Source organism: Marmota marmota, unplaced genomic scaffold, assembly GCF_001458135.2.
Source record: "Marmota marmota marmota unplaced genomic scaffold, marMar, whole genome shotgun sequence".
Classification (NCBI taxonomy): Eukaryota; Metazoa; Chordata; class Mammalia; order Rodentia; family Sciuridae; genus Marmota; species Marmota marmota.
Window position 1 is genome coordinate 11,624,774 of NW_026000222.1, and position 17,252 is coordinate 11,642,025.

Consider the following 17,252-nt stretch of genomic DNA (forward strand, 5'->3'; position numbering starts at 1 on the left):
AAAAAAAAAAAAAAAAAAAAAAAAAAAAAAAGCCCTCTTTAGTGGTTTCTGTCTATATACATATATACAATACCATTACATGTGTTAAATATACATACATATACACAAGATTGAGAAGCATCTTCAAGAATTTGAAAGCCATTATAAGTAACCAGACAGTGTTTCATCCAGGCCAAACCTGGCAGAGTGTGGTGGCACATGACTGTAATCCCAGCTACGTGGGAGGCTGAGGGAGCAGAATAATAAGTTCGAGGACAGTTTCAGAAACTGAGACCCTGTCTCAAAATAAAAATGGCTAGGGATGTAGCTCAGTGATAAAGCACCTATAGGTTCAAACCCCAGTACTGGGGTGGGAAGCGGGTAGGAAAAAAAAACAGAAGCCAAACTCAGCAGTGGCTAAGCTAAGGGCCGAGTTTCCTACAAGGATGCTTGCCATTCAGAGAATTACCTCTCCTTATTCATGAGGAAAGAATGCAAGAACTAGGGATGACCCATGTACCCTGTTTCCAAGGATCTTCCTTACAAGGATACCTAATGGTCAGGAAAGCAACAAGTATAAGCAGCACCTCTGTTGGTTGTAGAAACACCGACAACGAAACCCAACTCAAAGATCTATTGAATGAATTGGTGTTAATATACTTTGTATACACCCAGAGATATGAAAAAATGTACTCTACATGTGTAATAAGAATTGTAATGGGGCTGGGGATGTGGCTCAAGCGGTAGTGCGCTCTCCTGGCATGCGTGCGGCCCGGGTTCGAGCCTCAGCACCACATACAAACAAAGATGTTGTGTCCGCCGAAAACTAAAAAATAAATATTAAAAAATTCTCTCTCTCTCTCTTAAAAAAAAAAAAAAAAGAATTGTAATGCATTCTGCTGTTATATATAAGTTAAAAAACATTAATTAAAAAAAATATATCTATTAGGTGTGCTCCTCAAGGCCTGGAGTGCTGAGGAGCAAAAGAAGGTTCTGGGCTTCATAGTCATGCCTCCCTAGCTAACATGGAAGAACTGCTGGCTTACATCCTCGCTGCAGTCATCAACCTTCACCAGGTAGCCTTCATCGTAGATCTGCCCTCCTTGTTCAGCATAGAAACAGGTCTTGTCCAGCACCACTCCACACTCCTGGCCCGTAGACACCTCTTCCACAAACATCTTCTCCCTGCGCAGAGCCAACACTGTGGCCACTGCACTCTCAAACACTGCTCGGTGGAAATGCAAAGATGGGAGAAGACAAGATCAATGACTCTCGTGCACTTTGTTTTCTTTCTTTTTTTTTTTTTTCTTTCTTTTTTGGTGTTGGGGAATCAAATCCAGGACTTCACCCATTGCTAGGCAAACACTACCACTGAGCTATGTCCCCAGCTCCATTCACACATTCCTAGATGGCTTTTGTTGGTTTTGATTTTTCAAATCCTTCTTAGGTCCTGATTGTCCAATTTTATTAAAAAGCAAGCCCATTACATGCTTTGTGCATGTAAGGCAAGCACTCTACAAACTGAGCTATATCCCCAGCCCCAAGAGTGTCTTAAGAGAATACATGTATGTGTACAATTTATATATGTAAAGGTAGAATTTTTTTTCCTCTCAGTATTGGGGATTGAACCCAGGGCCTTTTGCTTACTAGGCAAAAAAGAATTAGCAGGCTGGTTTTACACCACATGATGCAACACTCAATAGGGGGACTAATTGTCCCGGTTTCTAGGACTGAGGAGTTTCCTGAGATGCAAGCTTTCAGTGTTAACCCTGGGATAACTCTGGGCAAACTAGACAGTTGGTCACTCTAACTCATAGACACTGAATAGAAACTTGATAAATCTGATTAAATCTTTTAGTAACAAAGGTGGGTGCACTGGCACACGCCTGTAATCCCAGCTACTTAAGAGGCTGAGACAGGAGGATTGCAAGTTTGAGGCCAACTTCAGCTAAATAAAATATAAAAAGGACTGGGGATGTGGCTCAGTGGTTAAGTAGTACCCCTGGATTCAATCCCCAGTACCAAAAAAAGAATGTATTCAATTTGTGTGATCACTTGGATAGACTTTGGTCTAAGACTGCTCTCTGATAGGGCAAAAATGCAAAAGCTTGTATTGCTTATTTATTTCTTTTGTTTCTTAACTTTAAAATGCTATATACTGATGCAAAATTCAATTGCCACTGTTTCAGGGTCAACTGAAGGTGGTTACAAATTGAGGAAACTGGTAAAGGATACACAGAACCTCCCTGCAATTCTATTTTTGACAACGTCCTCTAACTGTAATTCTAAAATAAAGTTAATAAAAATGAAACCACCAGCCCAGGATGCTTTTGCGAATAAAAGTGCAGCACATCCAGGTGTCGTGGTGCAAGTCTATAGTACCAGCTACTTAGAAGCCTAGACAGAATTGCTTCTTGAGTCCAAGAGATTGAGAGGTGCCTGGATAACAAAGCAAGACCCCATCTTTAAGAAAGAAAAAAAAAAAAAAAAAAAAAAAAATAGCCTGACACAACTGTATAGCATNGTAGTTCAGTGTCAGACTTACCTAGCAAGTGTAAAATAAAAAATAAAAGTAAAATAAAATAGAAAAAAAAAAAGAAATAGCCTGACACAACTGTATAGCATTAAGGGAAAGGCTTTTGGGAGATCTGCTGCAGGGCACCTGATCTCTCAAAACACTCTAGATAAGGGGCAGACAGCTCAGAAGAAGGAGCCCAGCAACATACCATAGCTACCATTGGAATCTGAATAGTAGTTATACTTTGGAGAATCGTCTGTGGCCTCCAGACCCGTTGCCCGAAGCTCTTCAATAGCATAAATGTCCAGCATAATGAGGTCTTCCCCACCTGCTCCTTTGCCCTGTGACTTCAGCTGTCAATAAGAGACAAGCATTAGTTACCTTAAAGTGTGTAGGGGAAGAGAACCTTAAAGCCTGGACCATATATATATACATACATACATACCTTGGGTATAGTTGCAAAACTATACCCAAGGTAAAGCTCTAGAACAGCATTTTCCAATCTTGGCACTCTACTGACATTTTAGGCCAGTTCATTATTTTTTGTGGACATGGTCTCTTGCATCAGAGAATGTAGAGTAGCATCCCTGGCCTATACTAACGAGATGACAAGAGCATCTCGCCCCTAGTTGTGAAAATCAGAGATATCTTCATGTATTATTGCCAAATGGCCCCAAAAGGTGCAAATTTACTCCCATTTGAGATCCTCTAGTCTAGGGAAAAAATTTCAAAGACCTCAATGGAAGGAAAGTCATGGTTGCTTTGTAGCCAAGTCTTGCCTGGGTTTCAAGGTATTGGGTTTCCTGATCACTCTCACATTCCTTACCTGGGCTAGTTTCCTCTCCTCTTCAAAGCCATCCATATCTACCACCATGCCCTTCTCTTCAGCAATCAGTCCAGTGAGATCCACTGGGAACCCATAGGTGTCATACAGGAGCCAAGCAGTGTCCCCTATATAGCACAAGGGAGTTGCATCAGAATAACATGGACAGCCCCCTTATTTTCCATGTGGAATCCTCCCAAGAGGATGCTGGGAATGACCAAAGGGATTAGAGTCAAGGCAAGTCAATATTAGTCCTTGGACTTGTCAGAATACCCATAAATCTATTGGAAGTGACCTGGAGGAAGTACAGGGTTCTTGGTAAAGTTCATTTCTTGATTTGAATTAGTGTGTTCAGTTTGAGAAAATTCAGATTCTTCCCTTTATACATAATACTTCAATTAAAAAAAAAAACAAAAAAAACTGGGCTTGTAATTCCAATGGCTTGGGAGGCTGAGGCGTGAGGATCGGGAGTTTAAAGCCAGTCTCAGCATTTCAGCAAGGCACTTAGCAACTCAGCGACCCTCTCTCTAAATAAAATACAAAAAATATGGCTGGGGATGTGGCTCAGTGGCTAAGCATCACTGGGTTCAATCCCCAGTACCAAAAAAACAAAACCAAAAACAAAAATCCTTTGAAATTAATTATCCATTTGGTGAAAAATAAAGCAAGTTGCAAAATGGTATATGCCAAATGTTCCCACTTTTGCTGAAAAGCATACACATATATACAAATACCTATGTGCATTTCAAGCATTTAGAGAAAAATCCTGAATACACCAAACTCTATTACCTCTGAAAAATAATTTGGGGAAAGGATTTTCACTTTTTACTTCTGTATTGTTTGAATACCTTACCATAATAAAGTATAACATTTATAATTTTACTCTTAATCCCATTTTACACCAAAAGCAGTTTGACCCAGCTATGCTCAGCCTCGGCACACATGGGAGCCCCATTGTAGGCCTGTGAATGAGGGCTTTGCCTTTCCTAGAAAGATGCCACAGCCAGTATGGAGGAAGCCACAAACTGTGCCTCACCAGGAATGGTCTTACAGTCTCCCAGGCTCTGAATTTTCCGGTCCAGGATGCGACGTCCTCTGCTGAGAGTCTTGAGAAACTGAACTTCTTCTTCATTAATGATGTCCTTCACCATGTCTGGGTCTTTCTTTAGCTCGGGAAATGCATCTCCCTGACAAAGAAGGGGGGTGCTCAAGCCAGAGACCATTCCAGGACCCCTCTTACAAATGCCCATTAATAACATGCTGCCTCCCACTCTATCCCTCTTAGAATATGGCTTTAGCACAAAAGAGGTACCAGGGAAATGAACCTACCAGGGACTGGACAACAACATCCACTAATGTAGCAAAGAAACCCCTGCTGGCATTGAGTTTCTCGTGGGAGTATCGAACAGCCCGGCGGAGAATCCGTCGCAACACGTACCTGTAAGAGACAAAATCTAGTGCCCTGGCAGACAACATTCCCAGCTGAGGGTCCTGTCATAGCACCTTTATAATTCCACCCAAGACAACATGACCAACTTTCTGTCTTGCTTTTTTTTTTTTTTTTTTTTTTGCGGTGCTAGAGACAGAACATAGGGCCTCATGTGTGCTAGGCAGGTGCTCTACTATTGAGCCACATCCCCAGCCCTTTGACTTGCTCCTGCATAGACTTTTTTCTATCCTAATCCTGCTTCTTTTTGTTTTTCCCAAAGTCACTAAGATTAATTCCAGCATAAACTCAGTAATACACCCCCAACTGCATGTCAAAGATTAGCTAGGCTAAACCCTAGTTTGTTGTCTTTCCACGTTTGGCTACCCAGAGAGAGGCAAGAACAAACCAGATGCATGTGATCTCAGGCCCTTCCTGTCAGTAATAAAATTTCCTGGGGATAGTTAATACCTGAACCTATCCACCCCTGCCAAATTTCTATCATAAAACCTTAAATAAAAGACTCAAGATAGTGATATAGTGGCATCTCTTTAACATACGCAGAAATTCCCTTTATTCCTTAAAAAGAAAAAAATCCTTCCACCTACCCAGAAGACAAAAACCAATAATAAAGTCTGGTATTAAGTTTCAAAGAGTCATAAAACTCATGGTATCTGTCCAAATACTGCCCAGTATGTATATACTCACCCCCGCCCTGTGTTGTCAGGCCGGCCGCCATCAGCCAATGCCACAGTAATGGTCCGAGCATGATCAGCCAGCACCCTGTAGGCCATGTCAATCCCATCAGCATCCTCAGCACCAACTTTCCCAGTGTACGGCCGGGCACCTGTGCCCTACAGGTAAACACCCAGACAAGCCCATTAACAGACAGCCCTTCTGGTGCTGCCTTGGCCAAGGAGGGTCTTAAAGGATTGAGGAGCATTGGGAGAAAGGATGACCATCTTACCAGATCCCATAACCCCAGGAAAGGCGACCCTAGGAAAAGCAAAAACCCTCCTGCCAGCCCCTTACACTCAACAAATTGTACTGTCTTGTGCCTAGAGTCTCATGCTACTGGCAATGAAATAAGCAGATGGTAAAAGGTACCAATGGCTGACAAAGCATATAGTGATTTATCTTTGAGATTTATCTTTGAGTGCTGCAAAGATCATCAGCACTGCAAAGCCTAGAAACCTCCATGGAAGTTTCAATCTTTGCAACAGGACCAATACCTTCTGAATGGCTTCAAAGTAAGGAACAAAAAGGTCAGTGTCATAGTTAGACATCTTGTTCTGCAGCACAGACACCAGTCGCTCCAGCCCCATCCCTGTGTCAATGCTTTTCTTGGGAAGAGGTTTCAGAATTCCATCGGTCTCCCTGTATAATCCAGAGAAAGGAAGAAGCTGAAGCAAGGACTCAGGTTGTCACCTCTTCAGGTCCTGCTGGTCAAAACTCACAATGCAGTTTATAGCCTGTGACTATTTGTCATTTGCTTTTGTCTGGTTTGGTGACAGGGGAGGGGAGGAGAGAAGGGCAAAAGAAAGGGTAGTACTTTGGGGTCCATTTTAGAATGAGGAACGCTTCAGAGAAATGAGCTTTAAAATAGCAGCTCAAATGTCAACAGGAACGCCATTACAGGAGTAGCCCTCAAGGTACTATAAGGGATAAAATTAGTTTATAAAAGAATAGGCTTAGCTCTACCACAGAGATCAGTGGAGAAACCTGAGAATAAAATTTAAAGAACTGCCATAAGATCTCACGTCTCTAGAGGTGACATGAGTATTGCTCCACTGTCCCTAAAGATTAGGGTCTGAAAAGAACCTTCAGCCACAAAGACGGTCACGTAGCTGATTCCTCTTTCTCTGCTTGACTCAAGGAAAGGTTCTCCTCTTAGCAGGACTGAAGCAGGATCCCATTGCTACCTGTTATACTGGATGAACACAAGGTTCCAGATCTCTAGCACATTGGGGTCATCCTGATTGACGAGGTGTGCAGCATCCCGACCACCAATCCGGTCATAATGGATCTCACTGCAGGGACCACATGGGCCTGTGTCACCCATCTCCCAGAAGTTATCCTTCATGTTGCCAGGGAGAATTTTGGTGTCATCCAGCCTACACACAACAGGAAAGATAAGCCCAGTTACAGTCACTGACAAGAATCCTGCCAAGACTTGCTTCCACCACAAAAAGAGATCCTTATGATTTCTCCTAAAGAAGGCCTGCTCTTTGCAATTACTAATATTAAGCCTAGCCTACACACAAATCCTAATAAAGTTTATTTTATTTTATTTTTTTACTTTGAGACAGGGTCTCACTAAGTTGCTTAAGGCCTCACTAAGTTGCTCAGGCTGGCTATGAACTAGAGATCCTCCTGCCTAAGCCACCCCAACCACTGGGATTATAAACCTGCACCACCATGCCCAGCTAACAAATGTTTTCTTTGCAAATGATCCTTCATCTTTCAAAATGACTGTTATGCTTTGTAAGTGGAGGTGGTCTGTTCATAACAAAACTCACCAAATTCAACTGCTTAGGGCCTGGGGGCATAGCTCAGTGGCTATATGAATGCTTAGCATGAGGCCCTGGGTTTAATCCCCAGCTCCCCCCTCCAAAAAAAAAAAAAGGAAAAAAGGAAGGAAAATTTAATAGTTAATGTAATAGTGTTGAGAGGTGGTGGGACTTTTAGAGGTAATTTGGTCATGAGGACTTAACCTTCAAGAAGAGATTAATATAGCTCCTGCAAGATGGGGTTAGTTAAGCTGGACACAGTTGCACTGTGGCTTTGGAGGCTGAGACAGGATAGCAAGTTCAAAGTCAGCCTCAGCAACTTAGGCTCTAAGTAACTCAGTGAGACCCTGTCTCAAAAAAATAAAGAGGGCTGGGGATGTGGCTCATTAGTTAAGTGCCTCTGGGTATGGATATGGGTCAGTGGTTAAGTACTTCTAGGTTTAATCCAGGTACCAAAAAAAGGAGGGGGGGGGGGGAAGGAGGGAGAGGGTGTTAGTAATATTGAGAGCAGAGTTCTGTGAGTGTATGAGGCTGGGCATCAAACTCAGGGCCACATGCTTGCTAAGTACACACTTTACCACTAAGCAACACTCCCAGCTCAAAAAAAAAAAGAATTAAAAGAATTAAAAACCATTTGCTTTGTTGAAAGTTGCTAAATAATAAAGCACTCAAAAGAGATCTTGCTCATTTGATAAACAAAGTACAGGATATATATAAAGTCAAGTAAAACAAGATTTAAGTACAGTGAAAGTAATTTTTTTTTTTTTAAAAGTCAGCCACAGTGGCACATGCCTATAACCCCAGCTACTTGTGAGGCTAAGGCAGGAGGATCTCAAGTTTAGGACAGCCTGGGAAACTTAGTGAGACTTGTTTGTCTCAAAAAGCAAAGCAGGGTAGGGGGCATGGCTAAGTTGGTTCCATCTGCATTACAAAAAAAAAAAAAAATCAATTAAGAAAAGACAGGGCTATGGTTGTGGTTCCGCGGTAGAGCACTCGCCTAGCATGTGCAAGGCTCTGGGTTCGATCCTCAGCAACACATGAAAATAAATAAAAATAAAGGCACGTGTCCAACAACAACTAAAAAAAAATTATAAAAAAAAAAGAAAAAAAAAAGAACAAATGATACAATACTGCGTCCAAGTATAACAAGAGAGTTAATAAGAAAATAAGACAATGACAACATGGACACCCCAGTCCCCTATATTCAGATTCTCCTTGATACAGCACAAATACTATTAAGATTTCAATATTATTTTAAGTGTTCAAACACAAACACATATAACTCATCCATTGTGTTCACTTTTATAATACATTATACATTAAACTTTAAAAAATTTTTCTCTTTTCTAATCCTGTTTGATACCATTACATTTTCATAAGAAATAAACTATTTCATATAAAGAACACCACTTTTGAAAAAAACTAGTCTACAAAAATATGAAAAAGGGCTGGAAGACTACGTACAGAGTATACAATTACTGAAAAATGATTAATATTAGAGACTTTCATTTCCTATTTTCAACATTTCAATAGCATTTAAATGTTTACAACACATGCATTAGAAACACAATTTTTTTTTGGGGGGGGTGGGAAAGGTAATGGGAATTGAACCTGCGACACTTTATCACTGAACTACATCAACAGCCCTTTTTATTTTGTGACAGATCTTGCTAAGTTGCAGAAGCTGCCCTCAAACGTGAGATCCTCCTGCCTCAGCTTCCAGAGATTATAGACAGGCAACACTGCTCCTGGCTAGATACACAATTTTTTTTATATTTAATTTTTTTTAGTTGTAGTTGGACATAATACCTTTATTTTATTTATTTATTTATTTTATGTGATGCTGAGGATCAAACCCAAGGCCTCACACATCCTAGGTGAGCGCTCTACTGCTGAGCCACAACCCTAGCCTCAGATACACAATTTTTTTAAAAAATATTTTTTAGTTGTTGATGAACCTTTATTTTATTTATTTGTATATGGTACTGAGAATTGAACCCAGTGTGTCACGCATGCTAGGCAATGCTACCACTGAACCACAACCCCAGCCCCTATATACACAATTTTTAAAAATTTATAAAACACAAAAAATGAGGGACTCTTGTGTCAGCTTTCAACAATAGAATGACTGAACATACTAAGAAGCAATGAAGCCGGGTGTGATGACACATGCCTGTAATCCCAGGGGCTTGGGAGGCTGAGACAGGAAGATTGTGAGTTCAAAGCCAGCCTCAGCAACAGTGAGGCACTAAGCAACTCAGTGAGACCCTGTCTCTAAATAAAATACAAAATAGGGCTGGGGATATGGCTCAGTGGTGGAGTGTCCCTAAGTTCAATCCCCAGTACCCCCCCACCAAAAGCAATGAATACATCAAAAGATATTTACTCCTGGGGCTAGAGATATGTCCAGTGTAGAACATGTGCCTAGCAAAGCTCTGGTTTTGGAACCCCAGCAGAGGAGGAAAAATAAAAAAAGAATAATTACTCTCAGTCACCCTAACGTACATCACAAACAAACATCCCAAAATGAGAAATGGCAATGTACTTAAAACCATAAGATTTTGAAATCAAAATCATAAACTCTGGCACTGACTTTAGTAATCACTTATTCCTCTCTACTCTCTGCAAATGAGTTGCATTCTTACCCCAAATTTTGCCAGATCTGTTTGCACTCCAGATCTGGTTCTAAGCCAGCTGCTTCATCTCCACCAAAGTATGTAACATACAGTCTTTCAACTGGAATGCCAAATTCTTGGGTGAGAAGTTCCAGAGCCATTTTACAGGCCAATTCCTACAAAAATAACAAAATGAAAGATAAAGAACATGGCCAAACCAAAATATCCTGAGAACATGAAAACTATAATATCTTCACTATAAACTCAACCAAATTCAGGATGAATTTATGTAAGAAATACAAACTGAAATCATCAAATCACAGATATTATTTCTAGGGGTATTAGAATTAACAAATGTCCTTCACTATTAATCTTCTAGATGATAATATTTCATGCTTTAAAACAAACAAACTTGTTTCCTTACTGGAAATGATCCCTTTATTTAATAAACTCCAAAGGTTCTTCTGCACTGAGCTTACCTTGAAGTAATCTCCAAAAGACCAGGAGCCCAGCATCTCAAAGAAGGTGTGATGGTAAACATCCTTGCCCACGTCATCCAGGTCATTATGTTTGCCTCCAGCCCTGATGCATTTCTGGGTATTGGCTGCTCTGCTCAGTTTTGCCATAGGGTGAGATGGATCAATAGTGTTCAAGAAGATAGGTTTGAACTAAAAAAAGAGAACAGGACAGTATGACTTTTGAGCTGCAGATTATGTCAGGTGGCCACAACCTGGCAGGAAAAGAACACACACAAATTGTGCTTTGGATTTAGTGAGCCTAGAACATAAGCACTTAGAAGCAGGTAGCTTGATGGAACAAGGCAGAAGTGAGCAGCTTCTTCCCAAAACTAATTCCCTAAGGATTTCCACCACTGCCAAAGATACCACCTATGCTAGGGAAGACCTGCCAGATGGAAGTGGCCAAGGGTTTTTCTTCTTCACAAGTCTCCAATGTTCAGGGTTTATGTAATCCTCCTGGAAGAATTTATTCTAAAAATTGATATGCTTGTTTAGGAATAAAAGTGAGAAAGAAAATTTGAGACATATTAATGGAGTGAAATTTGCACAGCTTGGTGAATAACTTAATGTGTAGAAATAGTATTTCCTTGCTGAGGACTTTTCCAATCATACTTAGATGTATCACTGCTATTAGCTTTGTCTTACTCTTCCCAGTAGGAAATGTCCATTTAAGCACCATTACGTGTAACCATGTAATAAGTTAATTAAAATCAAATAATTAGTAATTATGATTATTACTATTATTTTTGAGTGTTGGGGATCACATCCAGGCCTCAGATATGCTAAGCATGTTCTCCATCACTGAGCTATGGCCCCAGCCTTAATTAATAATTTAAAAAATTAAAAATTCTGTTTCTTATTATAGGTGGTGCACACCTATAATCCCAGCAGCTCAGGAGGCTGAGGCAGGAAGATCTCAAGTTCAAAGCCAGCCTCAGCAACTTAGGGAGGCCCTAAGCAACTCAGCAAGACCCTGTCTCTAAATAAAATATTAAAAAGGGCTACAGATGTGGTTCAGTGGTTAAATGCCCCTGAGTTCAATCCCTGGTACCAAAAAAACAAACAAATAACAATAACAACAAAAAAAACCAGTTTCTTCGTCACACTAACTTGGTAATTCCATGTGTTTGGCTGCTACCATATTGGGCCACAAAGATATGAACATTTCCATCATTGTAAAAAGTCTACTGAATAGTCCTGTGCTAGATTATGAACTCCTTAAATATAAAAATTACCTCACCCATCTCTATACATCCTGAGACTGGCATAATCCCTAAAAAAAAGTAGAAGTCCAAAAAATACCATTTTAAATTGCTTAAAGAAAAAAAGAAGGTTAAGCTATTTATGATCTTGAGGCAAAGTAGCACAAAAAAAGTTTAGGAAATGACTGCCTAGATTCAAATCCACAATCTGGCATTTACCAGCTATGTAAGCAGAGGCTACTGATTTAGAGCTTTTAGCACTCCAGTAGGGATGACAACAGTGAAAGTTAAATGAGTCAACTATGTGGGAGACAACAGTACTAGCACACAGCAAGTACTACACACAGGTTAACAGTTCCTATTATTAGGAGAATATTTCCAAACACTGGACCTCTGTGGTTCTTACAGAAGCAGCTCATTTGCGAGAAGACAGTTTGTGCCCTGGTATGCCTGAATAGAACAGAACCTTTCCAGTGTTCCAGAAAACCCACCCCCTTGAAAGAGTCCACCTGAAATCATGTCCCATTTCCAGATGTATGCAGAAGACTCCTATATAACTGAAAGCATGTTTCATAATTTTACAGTTAATGATATAAAAGGAAGAAAATGTTCCCACTGCTTCCAAGTTTCCATACCAAATACATCTGAGAGAAAATAAAATGTTAATTTATCCCAGAGAGCATCCAAATGGCTTGTGGATCCCTGGGCCTGGGCTGCAGGGGAATCATAGTAGAAAGCCCTGAGAGCACTACCTAACCTGCATCCACTTCCAAGCAAGGATCACCCTAGTAAACATTTCTCAATGCCACAGACTAACCGAAAAACTTCCTTTAAATTCCTTTAAGCTGGGTGTTGTGGTGCACTCCTGCAATCCCAGTGACTTAGGAAGCTGAGATAAAAAAAAATCACAAGTTTAAGGCTAACCTGGGCAAATTAGGGACCCATGTCTCAAAAGAAAAAAGAAAAAAAAGGCTGAAATGTAGCTCATTGAGAGCTTGTCCCCAAGTTCAATTCCCAGCACTGAAACTAAATTAAAAACTAAACTCCTTGGGGCTGGGGCTGGGGCTCAGTGGTAAAGTGCTTGCCTAGCCTGCATGAGGCACTGGGTTAGATCCTCAGCACCACATAAAAATAAACAAATAAAATAAAGAAATCCTGTCCATCTACAACTACCAAAATAAATAAATAAATAAAAATAAACTCCTTTATGAGGCTTGAGGCATAGTGCAGTGGTAGCATGTGCTAGACTCTAGGTTTCATCCCTGGCACCAAAAATGAAAACAAATAAAACAAACTCCTTTATGATTTCTTTTCTCTAGCAATAAAACTTCAAATATTTTGTGTTTGCCCCCAAACACAAAAACTAACAGTTTCTTCAGCAATGGATGTAATCTGGCATTGGTGGCCACCAGTTTCAGGAAAGGTGTCAAAAAGCCAGGCAACTCAGGAGGCTGAGGCAGTAGGATCATGAGTTTAAAGCTAGTCTCAGAACTTAGCAAAACCCTAAGCAACTCAGTGAGTCCCCTCTCTCAAAATAAAAAATAAAAAAGGCTGGGGATATGGCTCAATTGTTAAGTGCCCCTGGGTTCGTCCCCTAATACCCCCACAAAAAAAACCAAACAAATAATGTATGGTCTATAAATGAAAGCAAACCTCTGAAAGAATCCTGAAGAACCAATTTATTTTATAAAAACAAAAACAAGGGGCCTGGGGTTGTGGCTGAGTGGTAGAGTGCTCGCTTAGCACGTGCAAGGCCCTAGGTTCAATCCTCAGCACTACATAAAAATAAATAAATAATATAAAGGTATTGTGTTCAACTACAACTAAAAAAATAGATATTTTTTAAAAAAAGGGGGCTGGGGCTATGGCTCAGCGGTAGCACACTTGCCTGGCATGCGTGAGGCACTGGGTTCGATTCTCAGCACCACATATAAATAAATAAATAAGTAGATTAAAAACAAACAAACAAACAAAACAAAAAAACAAGCCAAGTGCAGTGGTGCATGCCTGTAATCCCAGCGACTCAGGAAGTTGAGGCATAAGGATCATGAGTTCAAAGCCAGCCTCAGAAACTTATTAAGAACCAAAGCAACTCAGTGGGACCCTGTCTTTAAATAAAATACCAAATGGGCTGGGGATGTGGCTCAGTGGTTGAGTGCCCTTGAGTTCAATCCCTGGTACCAAAAAACAAGTCAGATATCCAGGGGCACACCTGTAATTCCAGCTACCCAGGAAGCTCAGACAGAAGACTTGAATCCAGGAGTTCAGAGCTACCATGGGCAACATTGAGACCCTCCCTGTCTGCAGAGGGGAGCAATAAAGCAAAAACTGGAGGAATGGGGATGTGACTCAATGGTAGATCACTTGCCTTGCAGTAGCACCCCCTCCTCCATAGAAAATCTTAATTAAGCTTCTCTAGAAATCTTCATCATAATTGATCTTAAGACTATCAGCAAAAAAATCTCTACAAAAGAGTTCAATGTAGTTAAGATTCCTATTTTCTGTTGCTCTATCTTACAATAATTAAATTTGGCCACAGTCCTGAAAGAGAACAGCACTCCAGATGCTCTTTACTACTTTTCACAAACATTTATCAACTTTCTTTTTTTTTTTCTTTTGGTGCTGGTGATTGAATCCAGGGCCTTATGCATGCAAGGCAAGCACTCTTCCAACTGAGCTATATCCCCAGCCCCATTTATCGACTTTCTGGTAACAAAATATATATAATAATTTGTAAAGGTTTTCAAGGGAAGTGTGTCTATAAATGCAAAGTGTGATAAGAAAAACAGATTTTTTTAAGGAGGCCAGCTTCACAGAGATGTTTACATTTCAAATTCAAGAGAAGATGTTACTAATTGGGCTCCATGGTAACAGCTGGCAGGGGGAAGAAAGAAAGGAGAGAAGAAGCTCTCCCCTTCTCAGGTGCTGTCCTTGAAGGGTTAACTTGCCCAGAACAGTGAAAGAAAAAGCTGCTTTTGTGTGAACTTCTGAGCCCCTCCCCCTACACACTGGGCATAAAGTTCTGAAACTGCCTGAACTCAGGGTTCAGAGGGATTAATTGATTATACTGAGAGCTTTACCCTCTGAACTTGGCTGCAGCCAAATAAAACTGCTTCCTGCTGTCTTTGGTGTTCTGCCTCATCTGTCCCCTAAACAGCCTAGCATGTGTGAGGTCCTGAGGTTTGATCGCCAACAGTGTAAAAAAAAGAAAAGAAAAAAAAATTATTAAAAAAATTTTTGAACAAAATGCTGAATTTATTCATCACAAAAAAAAAAAGACAAAATTTTATAGACTAGATGGCAGACTATATTTTCTTACTTTTTCTGTTTTATTGAAGTGCTAGGGGTTGAACTCAGGGCCATAAGCTTGCTAGGGAAGTGCTCTATCACTAAGACACAACCCCAGACCCACACTATTATTTTTCTTTAGAGAGATAAATCACATCTCTCTCTCTCTCTTTTCTCTTTTTAAAATATATTTATTTTATTTATTTCTATGTGGTGCTGAGGATTGAATCCAGTGCCTCACATGTGTGAGGCAAGCACTCTACCACTTAGCTATAACCCCCCCGCCCCAGCCCCTGAAGGTCTCTTATCATCATAAGTAAAAATAGTTAAGGTCTGAGTACTTACTATGTGCCAAATGCCATGTTAAACATTTTGTATGCACTATGCATTCTCTCTCTCTCTTTTTTTTTTTTTTGGTACTCTGGTACCAGGGATTGAACCCAGGAACACTTAACCACTGAGCCACATCCCCAGACCTTTTTATTTTTATTTTGAGACAGGGTCTCACTAAGTTGCTTAGGGCCTCACTAAGTTGCTGAGGCTGGCTTTGAACTTTCGATCCTCTTGCCTCAGTCTCCCGCCCGAGAGATTACAGGCCTGCATCACCATACCCAGCTTTCTTTTTCATTTTTCACTGAAATCTATGAGCAGGCAATATTATTCTTTGTTTCACAAAGAAACTAAGGTTCATGACTAGAATGTTCTGCAAGATCACATGTGAGGGCAGTGGTAGAGCACTTTGCCTAGCACTTGTGAGGTAACTTGGTTCAATCCTCAGCACCACATAAAAATAAATAAGGTTTATTTATTTTCCTTTTACAACTAAAAAAAATAAAAGATCACATGAGAAGTAACAGAACTGGGATTCTGTCTCACTCCAAGAACTGTATTTTTATCACTGCTCTGCTGCCTCCTATGTGGATAGTCAAGGAGAAAGAAATCCTTACCTGGTTCATGCCTGCATTGGCAAAGAGCAATGTGGGATCATCCAATGGGATAGTGGCAGATGAATGAACATAGGTGTGCTCATTTCTCTTGAAGAAATCTATAAATCGTGCCCGGATTTCACTTGCTGTTAGGGTTGAATCCATCTTGAAAGTCAACCCAAAGAACTTACCAAAGGAAAAAAAAGAAAAAGAAAAATCAAGGGAACTGGAACTAAAAATAGGCATTACATAAGACTCCCATTTCTCAAGCCAAGTCAAAGCAAGACATAGGTAAGCTATTTAATCTTAAAACCTCTATGTTGTAATGTCCAAGGCTAAAAACATCATCAAAGCGAAACTTGGCTACACCAACAAACAGCAACCCCATCCATTCTTTTTTTCATGCCAGTCTCAATAAGCTCAATACATCAACACACCAACTAGAGTAGGAGGATCCCAAGTTTGAGGGCCACCTCAGTAACTTAGACTCTGTCTCAATATAAAAAATAAAAGAACAGGGGATATAATTCAGTGGTAGAGCATTTCTGGGTTCAATCCCCAGTACCACAAAAATAAATAGAAAAATGGAACCACCTTATTTATAACATTATCTAAAAGTCTCTAGAACTCTTTCTAGACACAACTCTACCTGAAATAAGTTATTTTGGCTGGAGTTTGGTTCCTTTTTTGTTTTGTTTTGTTTTTCTTTTTAAAGTAGTATCTACCTATTTATTCAACCAGGGTTTTGTGAGGATCGCCCCCCACACCAAAAAAATAACCTATTTGATTGGAAGTAATTTGTAAACTGTAAGTTCTGAAGGAACAAGATAGCTAATACTTTATGTCATTTAGCATAAAATATTTTCATGAGGAGGAACCAATAAAGATGCTCACAGTAAAACATGATACCTTGACTCTCAAGAGTTATGTTGAACCACAGTTTCAATTGATTTATTCACCACTTAATCAACACATTACTCAAAACCCTTCTGGCAAAAAGAGTAAAACAGGCTGAAAACCAAAGAGTGGACTATAAATCTCACACATAGGAACTGGCTGTCCATGCTAAGAGTCAAGCCTTGAATTTTCAGAAACTTTCTCCTACCACATTCTTTCTCATCCCTCCCTGTCATGGCTCTCAAAGAATCTTAACTATGGTGGCAAAAATGAATTGATGGCAGTAATTCTTCCTTTGTAGCATTACATGGCCATTTGAAAATGTTCACCATGCTGGGTGAGGTGGCAAATGCCTATAACCCAGCAGCTTGGGAGGCTGAGACAAGAGGATCATGAGTTCAAAGCCAGCCTCAGCAACTGGGAGGCGCTAAGCAACTCAGTGAGACCCTGTGGATAAATAAAATACAAAATAGAGCTAGGGATGTGGCTCAGTGGTCAAGTGACCCTGAATTCAATCCCCAGTACCAAAAAAAAAAAAAAAAAAAAAAAT

The 17,252-nt window shown here is 40.2% G+C and overlaps 1 protein-coding gene across 2 annotated transcripts in view; it reads right to left on the reverse strand.

Moving 5' to 3' along the window:
- The window catches only part of Aars1 (alanyl-tRNA synthetase 1), a 27,018-nt gene that overhangs the window by 8,333 nt on the left and 1,433 nt on the right, over positions 1-17,252 (reverse strand). For both annotated transcript variants that reach the window (XM_015496081.2, XM_015496082.2), the window contains exons 2-12: positions 15,827-15,991; positions 10,351-10,539; positions 9,902-10,047; positions 6,669-6,860; positions 5,979-6,123; positions 5,455-5,600; positions 4,650-4,758; positions 4,357-4,507; positions 3,324-3,448; positions 2,706-2,850; positions 1,026-1,204 (exon numbers count right to left, since the gene is read on the reverse strand). In XM_015496081.2, the coding sequence (XP_015351567.1) occupies positions 1,026-1,204; positions 2,706-2,850; positions 3,324-3,448; positions 4,357-4,507; positions 4,650-4,758; positions 5,455-5,600; positions 5,979-6,123; positions 6,669-6,860; positions 9,902-10,047; positions 10,351-10,539; positions 15,827-15,970 (1,671 nt within the window). In that variant the 5' untranslated portion in view covers positions 15,971-15,991. The remainder of the gene's footprint in view (positions 1-1,025; positions 1,205-2,705; positions 2,851-3,323; positions 3,449-4,356; positions 4,508-4,649; positions 4,759-5,454; positions 5,601-5,978; positions 6,124-6,668; positions 6,861-9,901; positions 10,048-10,350; positions 10,540-15,826; positions 15,992-17,252) is intronic.